This window comes from Sceloporus occidentalis, unplaced genomic scaffold, assembly GCF_023333645.1.
Source record: "Sceloporus occidentalis isolate IW3139 unplaced genomic scaffold, rSceOcc1.0.p SCAF_107, whole genome shotgun sequence".
NCBI classification, from domain to species: Eukaryota; Metazoa; Chordata; class Lepidosauria; order Squamata; family Phrynosomatidae; genus Sceloporus; species Sceloporus occidentalis.
In genome coordinates, this window is record NW_028317087.1 from 960,307 (window position 1) to 980,601 (window position 20,295).

Below are 20,295 nucleotides of genomic sequence, written 5' to 3' on the forward strand. Positions count from 1 at the left end.
TAGAATAGATGTCCCCCACCGGCCCCGCAAGACACCGGGGACCCCAGGAGTCTGCACTGGTAAGGAGGATTGTTAAAGCTTACCGCGCAGATGTAAAACCCAGATTATTTGGAAAAATTGAAAAACCTACTTTTAGCTTTGCATTTGCTGAAACACAGTTACAAATACGCTGGAAAAGTAGTTTCTCGTCCTTCAATTACATTAGACATGCTTCCTTTCTGATGGCACTTTATGTTTGTACAGCCTAACAACTACAAAAGTGTCACCAGTGCAAACAGCTTCATAATGAAATATTTAACATGTGGTTAGATGTTCTGTACAGCTGAGCCTATTTGTATCTGCTAAATTATCACTTTGAAACAGAGATGTAGCTCTGTCGCTATTTGTGCTCCCCCACTCGGGAAGCACATAGTGTTCCACGACAGCATTATGCCCACAACCTGCTTTTTATTAGCCGGAAATGAAATTAGTGGTAAAACAGAATTGTATAGGCTCCTCATTTTAGATGTAAAGTATTTTTAAACAACAACCAATATTTTTTTCTAATTTTAAACTAGCTAGTGGTCGATCTCTGTAGTAGAGGCTGAGCTGTCCCTAAATATTGCTTACTTATAAGTGATGCCTGGTGAAATCAGGGAGTTGATGTATGAATTTCTGATTTGGTGTGTGTATGTGTATATATATATATATATATATAGATACAAGTGCCACTCTTAGGGATAGACCAGCCACACTAGTATAATTACCCATGGGGTAAGTAGTCAGAGCTGATTTGGGCCAGTACTTCCCAATATAAATCAACTGGTTAGTTGACCAAGTAAAGAAGGAAAGGTGCAATTTTCTCAGAGTGGCTTCTGCCAAAATCTGCCAAGTTTTGGGGTGTCTCAGAAATGACAAATATGTACATACAACAAAGCAAGGAATCAGAACATACCCTGCAAATGCTGTTTAAAAAAACTTATCTGAAGCATTGTTAGTGACTAATATATAAATGTCCCAACTGATTGATTTTGACTATATGTCAAACAAAATCTATTTTAAGTGCTGTACTCCCCACCTGCATTGGTTGACACTATATTTTACACCCATATATGCTGTGTTATAAAATGTTAAATGACAGGCTTCCTAGAAGAGTGGAAACCGTTATAGCTGCAATGGGGGAACCAACTACATATTAATGTCTATGTATTTAGAATGCAATGTCATCAAAGTCCTTTTGGGTGTAATGGTCAGGCGTCCCAATACTTTTGTCCGTTTAGTGTATGTTATTGGTTATTTAATAAGGATTTTTCGTAATAGTTCTGTATATGTTATTACTTTTTACAATGATGTTTAACATGGAAAAGGGGAGTTCAAGCAGTCATTGTGGTTTTAATAAGTTCAGGAAAAGACACTGATTGTTAACCATAGGCTGAGCCATTGGCTTCACATATGCACGGTATATTTTTTTAGTCCATAACAGAACTCCAAAAGAAATCTGTGATCTTTTTAAATATAGCAATCTAAGGTCAAAGTAGACAAACTCAGATCTGAAACCACAGTGACAACTGAGCAGTTTATGCATGGACTTCTTGGATAAATCTACATGGAGATTTAGGGATCAGTCTTTGCTGAGCTTTAACGTTAGTTCCTGGAATCAGGAATGTGAAATTAAAGGAATTTTTTGATCAGGGATTATATGTATGAGGGGGTCCCTAGGGCATAACAAATGTTACTGTCTTTATGCAATGATTTATTTAAACTGTATAGCCAATACTTTTAAAATGTGTCACACAAGCCTAAATTATTTTATGTTCCCTGTATTTTTAAGAAAGCGAGTTGTATCTGCTAAAATACACTTTGTGTTCCGTATCTTTCCGACTGGCAGCTCAGGGGCTGTAGATGCGTGCTGATGATGAACGCCAATCGATTGAGACCAGAGGCTGTTGGAGCAATCTTCTCTTACTGGACCTGCAATTAGGATTGCTCATTTGGCTCATAAAACTGTTCTAAATAAATTCTATCACACATTGTAGGAGCAGTGAGCGACTATCAGCAACCAGATCACCGTTTGCAACAAGGCCGTGCCGGTCGCCCTGAGAAAACAGCTTGTAACTTCTAAACTACACACTGCCTACTCAAAATTTGGCGCAATAAAAAGATAACTTTTTAACCAAGTTTTTTTTATTTATTATTATTTTACTGCCATTTTTACCATAAGGCATCCTAAATAAGCAGTTTGGCTCTCTTAGTCCAATTTGAGTTCTTTCAAGCGCAATGGCTAATGCTGGGCTTCATAGATCTATCCATCGTGTGAATTTAATTGAGGAAGACACACTTGGGCTGCTTTCCTATGACACACGTGCCCTATGGTTATTATGTTTAGGCTGGTTTTCATTTTGTTGCATAGTTAATTAAGTTGAAGGGAAACAACTTTTCAAACCCACCTGTATTTGTTTATAAAGAAGAAACCAAAAATGTATAATTGAGATTAACTGATCCAATTTCTAAAAAAAAAAATAAAAAAAACTCTATTGGAAAAGTTTATTTTTTTTATTTTTTTACTATTTTGATTATCCAAATCTCCATAACATTTTCAGATATAGAAAAAAAAGTATAAGTAGAAAAATGAACACAAGTAGAGCATTTCGACCAATAAAGTAACATTGCTGTTTTTCATTTATTTTTGAAGTACTCTCTTTAACATGGTAGAATATATTCAACGATCCTCACGTGCAATAAAACGTGTCCATATTTTAATGTGGTTTGAAGTATTTAATTTTTATATTAATCGGGCATTGCTTTTTTACCATCTTTTTCTGGAGTTTATTGCACCCCACAATGTAAAGTTTACCGCAGGACACCTTTTACACAGAAGATTGTTTATTGTGAAATATTAATATTAATAGCCACATATTGATTGTACTTAAGTCTGTATGATGTGTGACTCACCTGCCTCTTGATAATAACGATCCCATTTAACTATGTAAAGCAAACGCTGTATGCTAAAGCCATTATCTGTTGTATTATGTATTGCTTGCAGAGCCTGCCCAGCCAGCTACTTAGCAGCAGAGCTAGTAGTGGATCGTTCTGCTGATAAATGACCCTCTCGTACTGTTTGCCCATTTCATAAGTAAAACACTGCTTGTGGCAGCCACTCATAAACCAGCACTCTTGTGAAAATCAATCCATGTTCGTCACTCATCGGCAGACAATGGTCTACAATGTTGGCTTTCTCCGAGCTTGAATCACGTGTGAACTTATAATGGACATGGCTCACCTTGCTGTATGATCGAAGCCTTTACCTTTACTCCTAAAGAAACATAATAGCATGAAAGTCTTTTTATTCTCTAAAATAGCACAATGCAAACGGTTCATAGAGTTGTGTATGTGCAGAGTAAATATTAGCCCCAGATTAGGAAGGCCATTACACAATTTGTTTTATACTCTAATGATCCACTCTGTCCTGAAAAACATAATAGTGTGTTTTGGGGTTTATGTTTTTCAGCCACTACTTAATCCTTGGTCAATATTGGAAATCTGGTATATAAACGAATCGCTGTAGATTAAAATAACACAAATCCACAAAATGGATACTGCTTAGATCACAGTGTCGATGTGCTTAACTTTTATTTATTTTTTTAACTGGAGGCTCTGTAATTAAAACCCTTATTCAAAACAACACTCTAATGGTCTACCAGTAAAGAGTAATGGTATACTGTGACTCAATGAATTATTTTTTAAATACTCGCATCTTCTATTAGAAGCCTAGAACTGAACACTGAAGTTGTTTTACATTCAGATATTAGGGAATTTAATATATGCTCACCTCTGCAAACTCATGACAAAACTTTCTATTGATGTGATTGCCCACATTGGGATCACACTTAATGGCACAATTTCACTCACTTTGCTTTTTAGTAGATGAGAAAGATATATTTGTTTGCACTGTAGCTCATACTAAGAATATTGGTTCTTTTTTATGTATTTATGGCATAAACCATTGTGGAGCAGCCTCACCAACAAATAATGAATATTAAAGACTTAGGTGTGTCTTAGGTGCTCAAGTTTTGTGTCCTTCAAGCAGCCAGTGCTTGGCCAGAAAGCCCTCCCATTGAATTCGGAGACAGGACTGTCTACACTTCCACGTGGTGGGCCTTGTTAGACCCCCTGGGTTGGAGCTAGTTGGTGATAGGTCATATACATAGGATACCAATTAACACCTATTTAGATTTGCATTAAAAATGGCAGTACTCAGCTGCAGTTCCCTTAACATCTTCTTTTTCTCTACCTTTTATTAATGGCGAATCCTGGAATTATTCAATTCCGTATAGGTGATCCAGTTTGATCACCTATACTGAACATTTTTAAATTTATGTTGCATTTCAGCTTTAGGAATAATTAATAACCAAGGGGAATGCAATTTTAATATATTGGACAGACAACGACTCAAGCTGGCGCAACATTTGTTATGCTGAAGCGTAAGTAATAATGGTATGAAAGCATTTCTTCTCATTCCATTTAGCCTGGAAGTTAAATGGAACTGAATATCTTAGTGTCATTTTGGTGACTGGTGCTATAAAACATGTTTAATAAAGTTAATGATCTAATTGCATATAGATGTAAGTTAGAACTTAATGATTGCATGTTTTATCCATGTGTTTTCAGTTCAGTTCTGTTTAAATCAGTATATATAGTAAGGTGACAATCATCTGCTCCTGATCAACAATAAAAGTATGTTTACTTTTTTCAGATTATGTGCTGTGCTGCTTCTGATTTACGAACACGTAGAGATAGATTCAGAGGTTTCCATCTCTAGTCCTGAAAATGGTTTTGTTCATTAAAGGGACAGTTGCCAGGAGAGTTGGAGATTCAGCTCCCTCAATTCAGTATTCATTTTGAAGGGCATCCCTGGCATATTTCACCAGCTAGAAGGTCTGAGCCGGCCCTGTATAATGCAAAGTTTAATGGGTGAGGCGATTGAAGAAATCTCGCTGAAATCGCTATATATATATATATTATGCAAGGCCAGCCAAGCTCTTCCTGCAGCTCCAAGCTCACCGGGGCTGGACCTGCATAGTGAAAAGGGATGCCAAGGAGCTTAAACACAACTCTTCTGAGTACTCTCCTCTCAGCTCTGTCTTTAGTAAATAGAATTATCTGTGCGTACACCTTTAAAGCCTACTGACTCAGTAGACTACCTCAACAGTTTCTTAGATTTGCATTTTCTATTGTATTTACTTCTCTAATTTCGAGAACAGTAATATAGAGAGTTTGTATCGCATTATTCACATTTTATACAGGCAGTCTAATTCAATACATTTGTAATTTGTATAAATTCTGTTGTAAAATGAATGAAATATTGCAAAAATAGACAATGTGGCAAGGTTAGACCATACACTTTGGTGTTAAAAAAGAACCCAATATATTGTGCGACTTGCTCTACGGGTATCAGTTATATAGATGAATGAAGAGTACATTGAGCTTCATTGCTTTCAAATTGGGCAAAATAAATTTGCTTAAGTGCTCACGTCTAAAAGGACGAGGAAACCTTTTCCAACAAGCAAATAAACATGTTAACTAATCTGTCCTTGACTTCTATCTACAGGTCCTGTACTAAATTTATTTTTATGTTTAAATGATTATTCTGCTTTTGTCTCCAGAGGACATTGCAATATCCAAGCTCTTAGACAGTGATGCAGTCCTTATTTCCGAAGCTTGTAATATTAAATATTTTTCCCAAGAACAATAACTCCAATGTTTCATATTTGTGTTTAGTTTGTGTTTACAATGTAACAGCTTTGTACTCTCTATTATAGTGAATAGAGTTTCATGAATCCGGAACAGCACTCTTCATATTCCTGAACGTTCATAAATCATCTGTATCCTATAGAAATGACCAATACCCGTTAGTCAGATAATAGGTTAAGACTCAGACGTGTATGTTATTACCTTTAATGTATGTAACATTCTTGGTGTTTCTGCACGTCTAGGTTAGCCGTCCACATCCTGGAGATGCCTCCCTTGTGATGCTGTTTGTGCTTGGTGGAGTCACTGTGTCAGAAGTCCGAATGATAAAAGACTTAGCGTCGACCCTCAAGCCCGGTATTCAGGTACTAATAATCTTTAGTTTGTTTAAACTATCCATATCTAAACTTTTTATTCTAGTTGATTTTTCTAACCTGCCACATTTCTTCTAATCTCCGCCACCTCTCTGTCCCAAACCATTGTCAGTTCCCATATCTCTCCGCTTTCCATGCTTTCTCATTCTCCTGTTCATACTGCAAACTGATATCAATGAGTGTGATTAATGTACTTTGATTATCAATTAAATGTAACTTTTCTGTGTCAAATAGGCTAATTCTCATCCTAAGAGTGATGAGACACGAAGGGCCAAATCACTCCCAGATAAAGTCTGTGACATTATCCTGAGACCTGAAAGTTCTATTGATATAGATTGTAAACATTTGCTAAAACATACATCTCTTGTGAGAGTGTTTTGTAATTTGAGCGGTAGGTGTCACAAAAACTTTTTTTTCTAGAACTCTTTAATTTACAACTTAATTTATATCCCCGTAGATTTACTTTCCAATTGCCTTGCGAGCATAGATTAGTTATAAATCTGCACAATTCAAATACCTTAACAATCACCCGCTGGAATATCATGCTGGGTAAATATTTATTTAAAGACCTTTTACTATTTATATCCCCTTAAAATACATGGAAAATATAACACATAGAACATAATATGAATTGTCATTAAAAATACTAGAAATTCGGTCTTGATATCATCAACAAAATAGATGATTAAGGTCATAATTCTGAAGTGTAATCGTGACAAAGCAATAATGTATTATGATCACTAGAAGAGAAAAGGATAATGCAAAAAGGCAGATCTTTTGCCGACTCCATCCTTTAAGCCCCTTGCGGGTATCCAGACAGACAAACACTAAATACAAATCGCTTCCAGAACTGCCTGATTTAAATCTGTGTGTCTACTCTAATTCATGCCACGAGAGGAGTTCGCTTAAATAGTGTATACAGTGCATGTCACTGGTAACCAGAGAGTCAAAGCAAGCAGTTTAATTGCCTACTGGGAAATCAGAATCAGTTATAATGTGATCAGTTCTAAACTCCAAAGCCAAGTATAGACAAAATACATATTGAGTGGAGATCACCCAAATCCTTTCAACAAAATCGACTTAAAATTTTATTTAGCATAGCAATATGCAAATTGCAGATTAGAATTCACATTACAAAAAATAGAATAAAGGGTACCTGTCAGATATTACATTCCCATTAAACGCATAAACAATAGTAATAGGTCTCTGTGGTTTTGAATCTGCAAGCAAAGATATTTTGAGAGTGTGTAGCGGGAAAGAATTAGTCTTTATCTTTTTCTGAAGGAAGCTGATATACATTCTTTCCTGTTTGTTGCAGCTTAGGGCAATGTCTTAAAAGTATTCATTAATCATTTTTAAAGAACATTCATGGGACATGGTAGATACTGTATAATCCTCTTCATCACGTTAATGGGAGAGATGCTCTGGTGGTGTTGGGGGAGTGCTTGTCATTTCACTGACGGGATTAGCACCTTGAAGAATTTTTACAGGATTCCACATAAATGATTAGTAACGTGTGTGGAGCTTTAAAAAGCCCCAAATATGAAGCTTCAATGGATCTTTAAATAGATCAGATCCACTGCTTTTAATCCATATGAGTGAAGGTTCTTAGCAGGATTTCCCAATATCTTCATGCACCTGACAGTAAAACATTGACGCCTCCAGCCATGACAAGGAATACCTCGGCATGGGCAGTTGTGCTTTTAGTGAAATCACTTTAAGGCTGTGCTGTAAATCCTTTAAAACTTTGGTCACAGATTAATGGAATTAGCTTGGTGGTACAGATTTACACTCTGATGGATGTGCTTGGAATAAAGAGCTTTTTAGTGATGCCATTAACAACAGAATGGCAAAGTATGGATTTACTTTATTTAATAATGGCTATGAGACCCGATGAAGGTCTGGGGCCTTCACTGATCATTTTTATCTGGAGAGCTTTGTAGTCAGGCGGACATATAGTGTATGTAATCATAACGTAAGCAAACATCTAGGCCTTAAATAACAGCCACACATGCCATTGTTACACTGTATATGCAACATAAATCAGAAAGATATGTTTGATGTCTGGCAACATTCAAACTATGGACGTTTCTTGACCAGTTACTTTTTAATAGCCCTTCTTATATAATAGCCAGGGCACTGATTTATACATCGTTCCATTTAAATGTAAAGATTGTTCTTGTGTGTAACATTGCCTACAATGCTCAGTGTTTCAGTTGTACATGACCATGATCATGTAAGAGGTAGTACTGATATTGGAAGATTACATCTGACCTATACCCATGTGAATTTCTCAATTAGCTTATTTTGGATATTAAAAATAAAATTCTTAAAGTTAAAATTGAAGTACTTTTTGAAATAATTCTACAAAAATAAGGGGTAGGGTTTTTTGTTTTCTCTGTTATTCTTCTAAGTGGGACCAGACATTATTTTGTCTACTTCTCGTTAAGGAGTCTCATATATTCAGTAGGTGAAATGGTTAAAAGAGATTTTTTATGGTCAATTTAACAGTCAGTTGTGCATTGTGTTCTATCAATAGCTTAAAGTAAAGAGCCCACTCTCATCCACCTGATTCCAAACAAATTCTTTTCCCTATTTGACTTTTCATTCATCGCTTTCAAATACAGCAGCAGAAATGCTTTCACTGGCCTCTGCCGTAATTCACTTGTCACCTACTGATGGACAAGCTAACGCAGCCTCTCAGTGCGACTGCAATAATAGCTATGTGATCGGCACATCATTAATAAGAAAGATGTTCAGAAAGTATGGGGCAAAAATCTAACTTTTTACAGCAGATTCAAACATATTTAAAAGGACACTTCAGCCGCCATATTCACTTCAATGCATATGATAGCTGGACGGTACCGTCAAAGTTTTGTGGTGTTCCATTTACATATTCAGGGGGGAACTTCTACCAAGCACACAACTCCCAGCACCACATGATATTCCTAGCACCAGTCACTTCTGGCTCAGCGGATGCTGCATGCAGTTGTTTCATTAAGAGCATTTGTTTCAGTAGAAGCATTTGTTTCAGTAAAAGCATTTGTTTCAGTAAAAATGCTTTCCTGCCACCGTTTGGCAGCTTCCACCATCCAATCATTGGTGTGGAATGCTGGGACACAGAGAAGGTGGGAAGCTGCAGCTCTACATCTGCATTTTCTCCCTAAGTTTAAGTGCCCTTTCTTTCAATTTGAACAATACATATGGAAGTATTTACAAAGTACTTTCATATGCATTGTTTAGGGTGCTCGGCGAGACACTTTTCTTTATAGAAAGCACTAGGCACATTCAGTGGCAAAGTGCTACATTTAGTGCAATCCCTGGAGAAACCAATAGAACAGTGAGGAGTATCATTCAGTGATCAGCAAAGTCAATGGTAATGTTTCAGATATGTGTACAGTATGTTGAATGCTCCATATAATAATGGTGATGTATGTTAGAGCCGTGCACAGTGTATTCAGTGCTAGGTAATCAGGGGTGACATTTGGTGGACTTTTAAGCACTGCATGTGCACAGATGTGGACTGCTTTCCAAACAACCTGTCACAAACCATTTATCATATATTTCCCCAGAAGTAAAAGCCAAAACCTAATCGACTCTTCTTTTTCTGTTCAGGTGGTTGTGCTGTCCACGAAACTGCTGAAGCCTCTTGACATTCCTGAGTTTCTCTTTGCAGCGGACCGTTTGCACCCAGACACTGGCATCTGAGTGTTTATCTTTCTTCAAGACTTCCTAATGCCTGCAACTACGGTTTCACATCTCTGAGAAGTCAGCTGAGGTTTATTTTTAAGAAAGTAATTGAAGACTTAATTGAGAAGAGAAGCAATGGTTACAAACACACATTTCCCGTGTCTTGGTGTGCTTTGACATTACCCATCTTTCATTTGGTCTAATTGTAGTTATTTACCATCGCTGAGCTGGGTTTCTGAGGTTTTTGATCATTATCTGTTGTACTTTCATGTTGACGATTGAAGGGAAACTATTAAAAAGGAAATCACGGAGCAATTAAAGATGGATGTTAATATTGTATAATATGCATCTTGGAGTGGATTCTTGGTATTACATAAAAAGGTGTTCTTGTGTGCATGGAAAGGAAACTGTGGCTTGATTTGATGAAAAAGACGGTAAACATCATTTGACGGTGGCTATGCATATGCTTCACCATGACCACAAAGAGGAATAGGGAGTCACTATAGGTTAAAGGTAGAACATCAAGAGCCACAAAGAGGAAGTGAAATGCATATAGCTGATTATATAATTCATATTATAGCCCATGCATTATACCAGTTTACTAACTATTTAATGGTAGACCATGTGCTAGAATAGCTCACGTTTTGCCTTAATAAACACATTTTATTATTTTTACCTTAAACTGTATAAAATAAAGTTCATGGGCACCTCATTCTTTCATTTGTTGACAATCACTACATAAACGTCTGTGAGAATTCTTGACAGCATCTTACTTATAAGGTTTCATTTCCCACAAGCATGTGATTGTACTTGGTCACTGTATAAATGTAAGCTTTCAGTTCAGTAGGCCATGAAGGACAAAATGAGTAGTAGAGACTCAGGAGGAGTGCGGGGGTAATAGGGACAACAACAAGCGGTAAGGGGGAAAAACACAAAGATAGTGAATGGAGGGAGAAGGGCAACTAAACAAAGGTATGTAGCAAATAGGGTAGGAGGCATTTAGGATGTGTATCTTTTATCCCACTGCATTTTAAATCCAGAAAAATGTGTCCTATGCAAAGTACCCAGAACTAAAGATAAACATGGATTTCCAACCATCACACTTTTTTCATTACATATGACAGACAGAAATATTTACAATTACACTGACAGTATTTCCCCTTTCTCACCCAGCATCATATGTATTCGATTAACAATACCTTATAGCGCCCATTAAAAAAGAAGTTTACTCTTCAGAGGGATATTGTTAGGTTTTCAAATAAATATTTAAACTAGTTATTGTAAACAGAGACTGAAAACATGTAAAAATTAGAATTGTGTTGAAACAGACAATATGTTTTCCCATTAATAATGGAATAATGTAATAACTGCTGCTGGTTTTGAACAGGCTTTGCTAATGAGTCCTTTCATAAGGCTAGGTGTCTATATTGTATCTATTTTTTCCTGCATGTAACATAGATCAACAGGGTATAATCTAGAATATTGGTATTGAATATTTTCTGGAATCAATATATTGAATCAGTGAAATAGAACTACATCCATAGAAAAGAGAATGGCACCATAGCATTGACTCTGAGTTATGTCCTTCTGACTCATTACTGTGTCAGCAACAATAAAAGTGCCATCAGAACCCTGATCTTGTCTGTCCTGGGTTGTGGATGGCTGTCTGTTGCAGCCTTAGCGCTGTACTTGGGTGCCATCTGCTTACAGAGCTCAAAGGGTCATTAAACTAGAGCTGGCAGACAAGAAGAGGACAAGATTGTGAGACGGGAACGAAGTGACAGCAGGAGGCTAAGACAAAATCAGGTTCAGGGTAGCCACATACATGGAGGATGCCCAAGGGATATTCCAAGTCCAGGCTGAAGTCAAGTACCAGTTATACAAGATACCAAAACATTTCAAGCTTTTTATAAGACTAGAGGGAAAGGCAGAGAGCTACTATAGCGTAGCAGGCTTCTTCATGCATGCACACTGTTTATGTCTGGGTGTAGTATATTCTGTTTTCCATCACTGAAATATTTTGTCATATAATATGACAATTCAGAGGCAGATTACCATTTCAGCTTTTAAGGCACAATGGCTGTACTGTTACTGTTCCATAACTGGTATTGCACTGTAAGTTCGAAATGGCTCAGGACTTGGTTACTGCATTAACATTATCTGGCACCTTTAACATATAAACCCATGTGTGCTAAAACGAGACACAGCTTCACTTCCAATTTTAGTAATAAAATAAATACGTTTCTTTCTTACATAAGATGTTTAGGCCAATGAAGCATGCAGTCTGGTTGCACTGGATAGTTTCCATCATAAATTTGTACATTTGATTGATTTGCTGCCAGTAGTTTGATAGTCTGCTTTGGGTATAATGCCCTGTTTATTCCACAAGAGCAAGAATGAATCGGTCTGAAAGAGAACGCTTACTTCAAACCATGTGTGCTTCTGGTAATGTGTCACTGATATGCTCTGATCTAGCGTACACCTGAGCAATCGGCAGTCACTAAGGGCCCTAGCCTTTGTCAGAATGTTTCTCTTAACGGCCATTTAGATCAAACTATGCAGTTCGGAGCAATTAGAGCCCACAAGCTGGAAACACTGATTACCAGCACCTTCTAGTAATTACCACAGCTGCCCTGTCTACATTGAGAGAGCCTCTCTCCCAACAGTCAGTCCCTTTAAAGGAACACTCTACTGTCCAATACAGACCAGGTAATGAAGAATACAAAGTAGAGTATATGTAAGCTCTTTAATATGCACTTGTTAAATCCGTAGGGGAAAAATACAATTATATGCCTTAAGGAGAAGCTGCAGCTTTGGCTGCTTGAAGAAGCTAATCACTGGCAAGAAAGTGCATTCACGCATACTGGATATACTGTCTTCTAGTTTCGATGCTGCTCAAGGTGTTAATTTTCATATTAAACACTGTCCTTGTTGATTATATGGACTTCTTAAAACAGCGTTCATCTAACTCAGTTTAGAAGACCACATTGTAGATCAGTTACCCCACCCCACCAGATTTCTCCTACTGTCTCAAATGTGGACCTTCTATCACAGCACTCCATTATAGCTACTATAATTGGGACATTCTGTACATGTTCAATAATTTTTACCAGTTTCCCTTGTAAGTTTGATGGTATGCAATAAAACTAAATTATACGACAAAAAAACTACTCCGTCCTTGGTTACTTTTCTATATTTGGTACAGGGGTAATGGTTTGGTTCATGTATAATGTTATAAATAACTGGCTATTCCTCTGTAAACCTCTCTGAATAAAGAACCTACTTTTCAGAAAATCAGTGAATTAGCTATTTGGCAATGAAAGGTTGACTTCAGGTCACAATTTTTATGACCTGTAAGGGTATAAAAAGAAACAAACGGGCTTTTTGTAGTCTATTTCATTGTGGCTCAAATGTCCTCTAGAAACAACACAGGATCATTTTAAGAATAGCTGTGTTGATTATTAATACATAGCAATGCTTGTTATTCTCCTTCAAAATAGGCAGGATGTGGTGGATCAGATCTCAAATGTTTAGGTCATTCTGAGTGACTTTTCTGTATTTATTGGGCAGTAAGGCACATTTTCATGTTTGTAGAAAAAGATGAAAATGTGGAGGAAAGTGGTACATTTGAGAACTTTTGCTGTATGTGAAGGGTAAAGAATAAAGGTCTCAAAACAACCAGTATGATAAATAATAATCTATATACATTTCAAAGAATAGTATAAATAGTCACCCCCCTTCTGTGGTTTCTTACCTTTGATGGGTTATTTCCAGGGATGGCTATCCTGCCTGTCTCATAGGTTAGAATAGGTGCAGAAATCTGTACCTCTGCTCCTTTATTATACTATGAGTTTACGGGTACGATGTGAAGCTTGCTCATTTTCTACCAGTGCTAGTAACTAGAGGCATCAAATCAATGTGATATTATGATGTGACTTTAGACGCACAGACCTTTTTGCTTCCCCAGATCTTAACAATACGTGCTTACACTGGGCCTGCAGAAACCATGACCTGTAGGCACAGAAGGGTATGCAGAGGGATAATGAGGACAGAGAAGTATTAGCACAGGAGCGAAGCACACGGGGGGGGGGCAAATATGCATGAACCATGAGGAGAGAGGGAGTAGACAGGTATGGACACTGGAGAGCGGTAGAGGGTTTGGGCACTGGGGGGGAGAGAGGAGAGACACTTAGATGAAACACATGAAAATAGGGAACTGGGAAGTATAAGTGGTCTGGCAGAAGTATGTGACCCATAAGTAGAACATTTCACCAGTGTTTAGTATATCATTGCAATGTTCTAGGAGTCTTTCAAACTATACTGGTTTAAGTTATTACAGATACGGCTGATTGTTTCATGTTGTTGTCAGGAGCATGCAAGAAAATTCTAGCAGTTCACCCTACTAAACAATCATGTTCTCCTGGTGGCATGACCACTGCTTTGTGTACCTGACAGCTGGAGCTCCCATTCCTGTTGAGGAGATATTACCCTACATGTGTTTGCATGTTATGAGCATGCCTACTTAAAGGGGACACCCTCACCTGGCCCTGGTAATTGGGCTGTTCCCTATGAAATAGTATCTGCTCCTTCCCTTCTGCTCAGTTGTACCAATACAGAGTTCCAGAGAGTCTGTTGTTATTCTGACTGACTTTATGGATTTTGCACTTGCTTGACCATGACCATATCAGCCCTGACATTTGCCTGTTACATATCTAACCTTTTGCGCTCCTCTGACTAGTTGTGTTTTATATATATATATATATAATGATCATAAAATAGATTATAGCAATATATATGGTGTTATGGTAAGCCGTAAGGTGGTAGAAGCTAGTGATTCTAGTGCCCATTTGATGTAAATATACATAAACGGAAACTGACTTTTACAGGGGAATGCAGCAGGCACCGCAGGCTTGTAATTACTATGCTGTTACTAATTTGAGGTTTAACACAGGTGAGCTGATCAACAAAGAGCTGTTAGATGCTCTGGATATTAGTAGGCAGAATGAGGCAACTCAGTGACAGGTAATGATCCAAAAGGAGATTATCAGGGAAGAAAATCTAATCCAGTGAAGACTCCAAGTCTGTAATTTATTTTGGCTCGAAGAGGACCGGTAGTACATGATTTTATAGTCCTGCTTTTGCAAGATAGAAGTCTTGACTCCATCCATTTCCTGTTCGTATTTAGAAGAATACCATATGGTTTTGCTTTTGGCTGGTTTTATGTTGTTCTACTTTGAGAAATTTGAAGAGAGGCAGATTGCAAAAGAGGCACATTTGTAATAAGCTACTACTTGTAAGAAACTTTTTTATTAAATAGTTAATTGGCTTTAGCAATTTAAGATAAATGAGTCCACACCGGCCATTCCCAATACACAAGGCATTCAGACATTGAAAAGTACGTAATGTTAAGCTTTTAAGAGATTAACAAGTATTTCTTTCATTTAGGTAGATAAGAAACCTGTTAAAACAGGAAATAAGGAATAAACAATTGGCATTTAAGCATTATAAAAGCGAGGGGTCGGTAGTATCATTTATGGCATACAAAGATGCCAACAAAGCCTGCAAAAAGGAGATTAAAATGGCTAAACTAGAAAATGAGAGATTTATTGCCAAGGAAAGTAAAACCAATCCCAAGAAGTTTTTTAAGTATGTGAATGGAAAAAAGTTAAAGGTAGAGAATGTTGGTACGTTATTATCTGAAACTGGAAATTTGGTTATTGAGGACAGAAAGAAAGCCGACATCTTAAATGCTTTTTTTTTTCTCTTCTGTTTATACCAAAGAAGAACCAATGACGGAGCCCCTGCTGGCTAATTTTAAGGAACCATTACATCAAACATGGGATTGGCTGACACAAGAAAAAGTGCTCAAGCAATTAAATACTGTTAAGGTAGACAAGGCCCTTGGACCGGATGGTATACACCCAAGGGTACTGAAAGAGTTAAGCCTAACTCTGGCCCAACCATTATTACTAATCTTTAGGGATTCTTTCAACTCAGGCATAGTTCCATTAGATTGGCGCAGTTGTGCCCATATTTAAAAAAGGATCAAAATCTCAACCGGGTAATTACAGGCAAGTAAGCTTAACATCGGTAGTGGGGAAATTATGTGAAGGGTTGCTAAAGGTATACATTCAAGATCATATCTTGATCCATAATCCAATCAGTAGAAGTCAACATGGATTTGTGAAAGACCGGTCTTGTCAAACCAACCTATTAGCATTCTATCTTAGCTGCTAGAACTTCCTTGTCATTGATACAACCACCACACTACCTCTCACCCTTTCTCTGTGCCTTATACCCCCCCACACTACCTCTCACCCGGCACTGATACCCCCACACTACCTCTCACCCTTTCTCTGTGCTTTATGTTTGTCACCCCATTCCCTCAAGAGTGTAAGCTTGCGAGCCGGACTCTCTCAACCCGATGTATCGGTTTGTCTTAGTCTGTCAATTCTTGTCATACCCCTTAAATATATGTATTGTATTAAGCGCTGTGTAAACTGTTGGCGCTATATAAATAAAATATAATAATAATAAAGAGTTCTATATGCCAAGGGGGAGATGGCAGATAGTGTCATGTGTGTGGGGGAAGGGGTTGCAATATAGTATTGTAGGAGGAAAGGTTTGGAGAGGGAATGACAAAAATATAGCCAAGAAAGACCAAGAGAGAAAGGAAAGAAAGAATGGAAGAGAGAGAGATGAAATAAAAGGGTAGAGAAAGGGAGGAACAAGGAAGAAAGTTAAGGGGTAGACACATAAGAAAGCTAGGGCAAGGAAAGAGAGAGAAGAAAAAGAAAGCGGACATATGTTAGTTTAATTAGAAATGTTTTCTTTGCTTCCTTACATAAAATAAAGGACATTCCGGTCACAGAAGCTCTAAGGAATATGCAGGTTCTTGGCAATCCAGAAGTAGCAGCACCAGCTGCGATTGAAGCACAGAACATGAAATGATTATTTAAATTGAGTGTTCAGTTTATAACAATGTCACATTTCTTAAAATATACCTGGAATAAATGGGCATTATATGGAAACGGTATGTGGTTGCACAATCTAGTAAAGTAGAAGAAATGACAGGTTATTACAGTTAACATAAATACATGTATATTGTTTATCCAGCAAAGGGGATTGCATTCTGAGTCAAGGGCAGTTTCTAGTTTCTATTGTAAGAGAACTTTCCTTTCACAGCCGCTGATAGGAAATGTGTAACTGTGAACTTGATTGACCTGTCATTTTTCCAGCTTTAGGTAATATGTTACCATTATGATCTGTGCAATAAATTGATGCTCCTGTGATAAACCTACTGTCAATTTAAAGGTGTATATATAAAAATGTCGGGGGTCTTTAGGATGACGTGATTCTTTTAAAACAGTTTAAAACCACTGTAGTTTCGAAGTGCTACAAGTACAAGTCATAGAACTCTGGCCCTTGAGGACTGTATCTCACGTGTTCTGAACTGTCAGAGACTGGTGTTTAAATTTAAAGCTAAAGGAAAACATTTTAATTTGCAACTATGATGACATGTTCCTAAATAGTGAGGAGGATGCTCTGTTCAGAAAACGCGTCATTAACTGCTTCAGAGCCAAACCACTCATCTGTTATATAGTGTAGAATGAGATTAGGGCTGCAACAACGAATCGATAAAATCGATAATAATCGATTATGAAAATCGTTGTCAACGATTTTCATAATCGATTAGTTGAATCGATTTTTATCGATTTATAAAATTATGTTTTTCAGAGCAAACGCTCTGAAAAACTCCCGTCCTTCTATAATCCGATCTCAAACAGAGATCGGATTATAACTGTAGAATCCAGACCCCCCGCAAAGCTGCAGGAGACCTGGATCCTCTCTGCCACCCGGTGAGGGTCTGTGCAAAACACACAGACATCCTCCGCTTCTCCCCTTCCGCTTCTCCCCTCCACTTCCGCCGGGGCTTCTATTACTGAACCCGGCGTCATGTGACCTTCCGGTGCGGCTTCCATCATGGAAGCCCCAACGGAAGCGGAGGGGAGAAGCGGCTGTCTGCGCGCATCGCACAGACCCCTACCGGCTGCCGGAGAGGATCCAGGTCCCGCTGCAGCGCCTGCAGGGGATTTGGATTTAAGTGGGCGATGTGCGCAACCTCCGCTACTTCATCTCGCTGCCACTTCCACCTGCCCCACCAGGGGTTAATATATCAACAGAAGAAAAACAGGACAAGTAAGCAGCACTGGGTAAGTATTATCTTTATTTTTATGCTCATTTGCCCTGTGTTTCTTCTGTTGATATATTAACCCCTGGTGGGGCAGGTAGAATTTTTGCGGGATCTATTAATTATGTGCATTTGTGTTTTTTTTTATGTCTATAATATTTGATTTATTGTCCATATATTTATATTGTATTGTGTATTTTTTTTGTCTATATTTAATAAATATAAATATAAAAAACAATTTTAGTGATGTCAGTTTTTCTTATATCGGGGGGGGCATAAGACATATCAGGGGGCACGGTGGCATAAAGGGGCTATAAGGCATATCAGGGGGGACAGTGGCATAAAGGGGCTATAAGGCATATCAGGGGGGACAGTGGCATGAAGGCACTATAAGGCATATCAGGGGGCACAGTGGCATCTCAGTGGCATATAGGGGTAAAAGGCATATCGGGGCATGGTGGCATATCAAGGGTAAAGGTATATAGGGGGCTATAAGGCATATCAGGAGGGCACAGTGGCATATCGGGGCACTGTGGCAAATATGGGGCTATAAGGCATATCAGGGGGCACAGTGGCATATTAGGGGACAAAGTGGCATATCAGTGGCATATAGGGGGCTATAAGGCATATCAGGAGGGGTATAAGGCATATCAGGGGACAGAGTGGCATATAGGAGGTATCCCCTTATACCTCCTATATGCCACTCTGTCCCCTGATATGCCTTATACCCCTCCTGATATGCATTTCTGGGACAGAGAGGCAAGCTGGGGGTGAGATGTGCATAACTGGGCAAAAATAGTTTACATGAATATTTACTAGTAAAGCTTTTTTTGGTATTTTTTGAGTTCTTGTTAAAATATAGCTTTAATTATTATGTCAGTAAAATAAGAAGGCGAATCGTGAAATGCCATTGTAAATTATACGTTTTTATTTAAAATAAACGAAAAATTTGCATATTTTTTTTTTTACCGTTGCAGCCCTAATTTTTGGGGTTTATCTACTTAAAGCATGTGTTGATGGGATGGTTGTGGTTTCAGCTGTTCAAGTACATTTCAAGAATACTCGTCTACTTAAATATGCTTTCGGCAGGGCAATCTCAATTATTCTTAGAGCAGGACCTCATTGGGGTTGCTTTTTTATAATGTAAAGTCAGTGAAATGGAAATGCAACTCCTGAAACTTCTCCTGCCTCAGTAGCGGTTTAAATTACTGCAGCTGTCATGTGTAGGTTCTTCTGGAATAAAACATGTGAATCGTCCAAACCCTTTTTTAGTCTTTGCTTGGGGTTTGTATTAAAAGGGTTCTTTATCACCATGTACTGTGCTCATCATTTAAATTCGTATTTAGAGGATAATACAATAAAATACACTTGTGATTTGTTAAAAAGTTATCAATAGAAATTTTATTGTACACAAAAATAAATAAATTACAATTGACAAAACAAAAGCACAGGTTGCTTTTAAAGTGCAATTCATACTAGACTCTAGCCTGAGCCTTCACTGGCCAGGAATAGACTTCAGCTCTGGACCATGAAACAAGGGATGTGTCTTTTTGCTTAGTTTTGTAGTGATTCGTGAGCTTTAAGGCATGACAGAAAACACCATGACACTGCCTACAGGTAGCAGTTCCCAGACCCACCACTAAGAGGCGTACAAATACAAAGCACATTAACCCTTGTTCACACCTCTGTAAAACAAAATGCCAAGTAGACAAACTACTAACTGTGTCTGACTTTTTCATTAATACCCCGTGGGCATTTCATTAGTCAAAACAACTTTTATAAAAATCTATATTTCCACATGCAAACTCAGTTTCTGGTGACAGTCAAAATCATTTATATCCATCAACTTAAGGGGATGATGAGAGAAAAAAAAAAAATAGCTTTTTTGACATATAAACAATACAGATTTAAAGGGACAGTATAAAATTTACACCGTGGTAATTAAAACCAAGAATATGGAGGGGTGCTTTGCATCAGAAATTGTTTTTATGTAACTTCACCCATTCCTCATACCATTGTATCTGTTGTAAACCACATTTCTTAATCTTTACATTCTGTCCGTTAACCACAATAAGTGTTTTCATTGTTTAAGCCATTGTAGTCAAAAATTGTCCTGAAAATTCTAGTCCTTTCAATGTACACTTGCATGCCTTTATCTAGGCTCATGCCACCTCATTGTTGAGCCACTCTTCATTTCTCAATACTGACTGCCTCGGAGCCAGTAATGCCAAAGATATACATTCCATGTTAGCATCTTTACGAGTGCTTTTTTGGAAGAGAAAAATTTGATGATCAGCAAGTAAGTTTCATTCT

The 20,295-nt window shown here is 37.8% G+C and overlaps 1 protein-coding gene across 1 annotated transcript in view; it reads left to right on the top strand.

The window, feature by feature from the left end:
* Nucleotides 1-9,809, top strand: part of LOC149283238 (sec1 family domain-containing protein 2-like) — a 196,633-nt gene extending 186,824 nt beyond the window's left edge. Inside the window, exons 8-9 of the mRNA XM_089497812.1 lie at nucleotides 5,973-6,092; nucleotides 9,717-9,809. Of these exons, the coding sequence (XP_089353938.1) occupies nucleotides 5,973-6,092; nucleotides 9,717-9,809 (213 nt within the window). The remainder of the gene's footprint in view (nucleotides 1-5,972; nucleotides 6,093-9,716) is intronic.
* The last annotated feature ends 10,486 nt before the right edge of the window (nucleotides 9,810-20,295 follow it).